The sequence below is a fragment of the Bison bison genome, unplaced genomic scaffold (assembly GCF_000754665.1).
Source record: "Bison bison bison isolate TAMUID 2011002044 unplaced genomic scaffold, Bison_UMD1.0 scf7180017864352, whole genome shotgun sequence".
Taxonomy (NCBI): Eukaryota; Metazoa; Chordata; class Mammalia; order Artiodactyla; family Bovidae; genus Bison; species Bison bison.
The window spans coordinates 3,546,409-3,550,580 of record NW_011494924.1 but is presented as its reverse complement, the minus strand read 5'-3'; the positions used below and the strand labels follow the sequence as shown (position 1 = coordinate 3,550,580).

General features: G+C 48.2%; 1 protein-coding gene across 1 annotated transcript in view; it reads left to right on the top strand.

The window, feature by feature from the left end:
• The first annotated feature begins 663 nt into the window (after positions 1–663).
• KLRG2 (killer cell lectin-like receptor subfamily G, member 2) overlaps positions 664–4,172 on the top strand; it is a 29,830-nt gene continuing 26,321 nt past the window's right edge. Inside the window, exons 1-3 of the mRNA XM_010855020.1 lie at positions 664–698; positions 2,014–2,083; positions 4,061–4,158. Coding sequence (XP_010853322.1) covers positions 664–698; positions 2,014–2,083; positions 4,061–4,158 — 203 coding nt within the window. The remainder of the gene's footprint in view (positions 699–2,013; positions 2,084–4,060; positions 4,159–4,172) is intronic.

Here is a 4,172-nt window from a genome sequence, read left to right as displayed (position 1 = left end):
GTGAAGCCATTAGGACCTGGAATTCAGCTATTACCTAATCGCAGAGCCATGTCACCTGGAGGAAAGGGCACATTTTTCAAATCCACCTGCTCTCTGTGAGCCTGCCCACAGTGGATGGGAGTGGTGGGGCTTTTCCTAATTCTCACAGATAGGGGCCAACTGCAGCTTTCAGGGAGTTAGGTGGCTCCTTGGAGAACAGGCTCCTGCATGGAGTCCCAGCTCATGACTCCCTGGCTTCTCTGGACCCCTTCTCACCTGTGTTCTCCTACAGGTAGAAATCCCTTCCCGAGTTGCTCCGTGTATTAGCTGGAGTGGCAAATCTTTTCCTGTGCCTGTGGTCTCCACCAGGGGGTGCAGCTGCGGTGTGTAACGTCAAGACTCTTACCTCTGTATTTGATCATAAGGTTTTCAGGCAGAAAACGTGCTTGCACCATTCTGCTGACTGTAGCCTAGCTCTTCAAACCAAGCTGTGAATGGCTCACCTTCGTTTCTCTTGTTTCCAGACTATCTCAGATATACAGACACTCCTCTGTAAATAGAAAGGTCGTTACAGTTCCGGCAGACAGAGATTAAGGTGGGCCAAGAGTGAGTTTATGTTCCCACCACCTGGTCTGTAAAAATCTGTGTAGTTGAGCACTTTTTGATGATGTCTGAAACGGGACAATGAGGCATTTCCTTGTGGGCTACCAAAGGCCCGGGTCAGTGTGTTTGTTTCCTGGGGCTGCTGTAACAAAGTATCATAAACGAGGTGACATAACGGGGTCCCCAGTATCCGGGATCTTATGCCTGATGATCTGAGGAGGAGCTGACATCATAATAATAGAAATAAAGTGTACAGTAAATGTAATAACGTGAATCATCCTGAAACCATCCCCTCCCCGGTCTGTGGAAAAGATTTCCGTGAAACCAGTCCCTGGTGCCCAAAAGGTTGGGGATCACTTGCTTAGAAAACAGAAATGTCCTGTCTCACAGTTCCAGAGTCTAGAAGTCCGAGGTCAAGGCATCAGCAGAGTTCATTCCTTCTGAGGGTTGTCAAGTAGAATCTTGCCTCTCTCCTGGCTTCCAGTGGTTTGCTGTCCATCTTTGGTGTTCCTTGGCCTGTGGACACGTCTCCCCCATCTGCCTTTATGCTCACATGGCGTTCTCCCTGCATGCATGTCTGTGTCTAGACCTCCCCTTTTTATGATGTATTAGGACCTTCCCTGATGGCTCAGTGGGTGAAGAATCCACCTGCAAAGCAGAAGACACTGGAGATACTGGTTCAGTCCCTGGGTTGGGAAGATCTCCTGGAAGAAGGAATGGCAACCCACTCCAATACTCTTGCCTGGAGAATCCCACGGACAGAGGAGCCTGGCAGGCTGCAGTCCATGGGGTGACAAAAAGTCGGACCTGACTGAGTGACTAAGCATATATGCGTGCACGAAGGGCTCATCCTAATGACCTCACCTTAACTAATTACATCTGCAAGGACCTCAGCTCCAAATAAAGTTACATTCTGAGCTACTAGGGATTAGGACTTCAACATACGAATTTGTGGGGACACAGTTCAGCAGATACCATTAAGATCCCCAAGCAAGATAGCACTAAACCCCTCATCTTCTCCTCCATTGCCATGGTGATGGGAGGAGGGGAGGCTGGAGGGACAGAGAAATTCAGCTCATAAAAGTTACTAGAAAGCTTTTCTTTCTGTGTCAGGTTGGATTCAGAAACCTGTCTGATCTCCAATAAAATCTCTTAAGATAAACAAGCCAGACAGTCTCAAATTTATGTGTCTCCAGACCCCAAAGCAAAGGGAGGCTTTGTAGCCCAAACAGACCCTGAGCTGTCTCAGCAGCCAAAGAAACATAAGGCTAAGAAAAGCTGGCCTCCTTGGCCAGAGCTATCATCATCCTTGCAGGTGTTTACCCCTTCAGGTTTTTTAAATTATACCTTGTCTTAATCATCGCAGTGAAGGTCTCTTCAAAATTAGCCATAGCTTAAATGCCTGTTTCAGTTGTTGTATTTTGCTTGCAGAAACGGCACGGTTCTGTGTCTAATTCTCAGGCACAGTGACCAGACTGGCTCTCCTGCTGTCTGCGTCAAGGTATTTAAGTCATGTAATCCCAGTTTGGGGGTCTGAGGAGACAGGTGGAAACCAGACTTCCAATGGCCTATGAAAGAAGCTTCATGGGCAAAAACGCAGTGGAATAGATAAGCCAGATGGTTAGAGCTTCAGCCTGTAGACCAGGGGTCCTTACCTTGCTGCTCATGGGTGGGCTTCAGGGAATCTGTGACCCCGCCTCCCAACACCAAAAACTGCAAAGTATATATATTTTACTAGGGAGGATGGAGAAGGCAATGGCACCCCACTCCAGTACTCTTGCCTGGAAAATCCCATGGATGGAGGAGCCTGGAAGGCGGCAGTCCATGGGTCGCACAGAGTCGGACATGACTGAGCGACTTCACTTTCACTTTTCACTTTCATGCATTGGAGAAGGAAATGGCAACCCACTCCAGTGTTCTTGCCTGGAGAATCCCAGGGATGGGGAAGCCTGGTGGGCTGCTGTCTATGGGGTCGCACAGAGTCGGACATGACTGAAGTGACTTAGCAGCAGGGGGGATGTTCCCAGGATTCACTGCAGAGTCAAAGGAATCTATACATAAACCAATTAAGAAATACTGTCCTAAAAACTCTCATCCCCTCACACATCTTTAGGGTAAATGAGTAGATTCAATTTTCTTCTAAAGCATAGATGTTCATCGTGAAATTGGGAATTGATCTTGACAATGGTTGTCTCCCTATCTGAGCCCCGAAGGAACTTCAGGGCTGTGTATGAGGTTCTATAACTTGGATTGATGCAGGCTAGGTTCTGTGGTCACAGAATAGCATGCAGTGTGGTCCCTGTGGCCTGGGTTCTCTGATGGGTCCCCAGGAACAGAAATATCTGTTCCTTTGTAGAGAAAGATGGACCTTGATGGAGTCCATGAGCTTGGTCCCAAGACTGACAGCGATGTAAGACCCTTTCCCTAGAAGTTTGCCTCTCTAGAGGGTTTTTGTTCTGAGTGAGCTGAGTGAGAGCTGAGTGACCGACGACTTCTACTTGACCAAAGATTCACAGTGTTTGTATTTAAGACTAAGTTGGTCCTGCTCTCCCTGTCTCTCTTTCTCTCTCTCTGTCTCTCATTTGTCTGACCCTCTGCCACCACTGTGTGTGGGCATGCTCAGTCTGTCTGACTCTTTGCAACCCCATGGACTGTAGCCTGCCAGACTCCTCTGTCCATGGAATTTTCCAAGCAAGAATTCTGCAGTGGGTTGCCATTTCCTTCTCTAGGGGATCTTCCCAACCCAGGGATCAAACCTGAGTCTCCTATGTCTCCTGCATTGGCAAGCAGATTCTTTACCACTGCGCCACCTAGGGAGCCCTCTGCCACTACTCTCCTCTATGGTAAATGGACAGATGAAAGAAAGATGTTAGATAGATAGCTGTATACCTTCATGGTACATGGTAGGGAAAGTTCTCAGTCTGCATTATTATAAAAAATCTAGCTTTCCCTGCCAGATTTATTTTACAGAAATAAAAGAAATTTTAGCAAGCTGTTTAAACTAAATAGTTTCCTAAACCTAATAGTTTCCTAAAAGTTTCCTTCACAGCCAGAGATCTCCAATAGTCTCCCCATCAGACCTCAGTTTTTCACTAACGGATGAATTTGGCTTTTATTTTGGGGGGAGAAAGCCTCTTGTTTTCTACTTGCCTGCATTATTGTTTTAACGTCTTCTGGAAAGCTGGGGTATTTTGATGCATGTGGACCACACCTGGGAGTATCTCCACCTCACTCTGTGCTGTGAGCATCTCCATTCAGCCATCCCTCTCCTTGTATCTGACAGGCTGGCAGCCAAGTCACACGCATCACGGGTGCAGGACTGGGGAGGGTCTGCACAAAGACACTCACTGTTTGGAAAGCATCTGTACGACATCACCGAGAGCCAGGTCTGATGAAAACCCCCTCCCCGGCTTAGACTTCCTCATGGGCATGAGTGCCAGGGCGTCATGCTGTCGCCTGCTCCTGGCCTCCCCTGAAGGCTGTGATCATTACCAGTGTTATTCACCTGGGCAGGGAGGAGCCTCACAAGGCCTGCTTCTGTGGCCATGGGGTGTCCTGGCATCAGAAGCAGGCCTTGTGAGGCTCCTCCC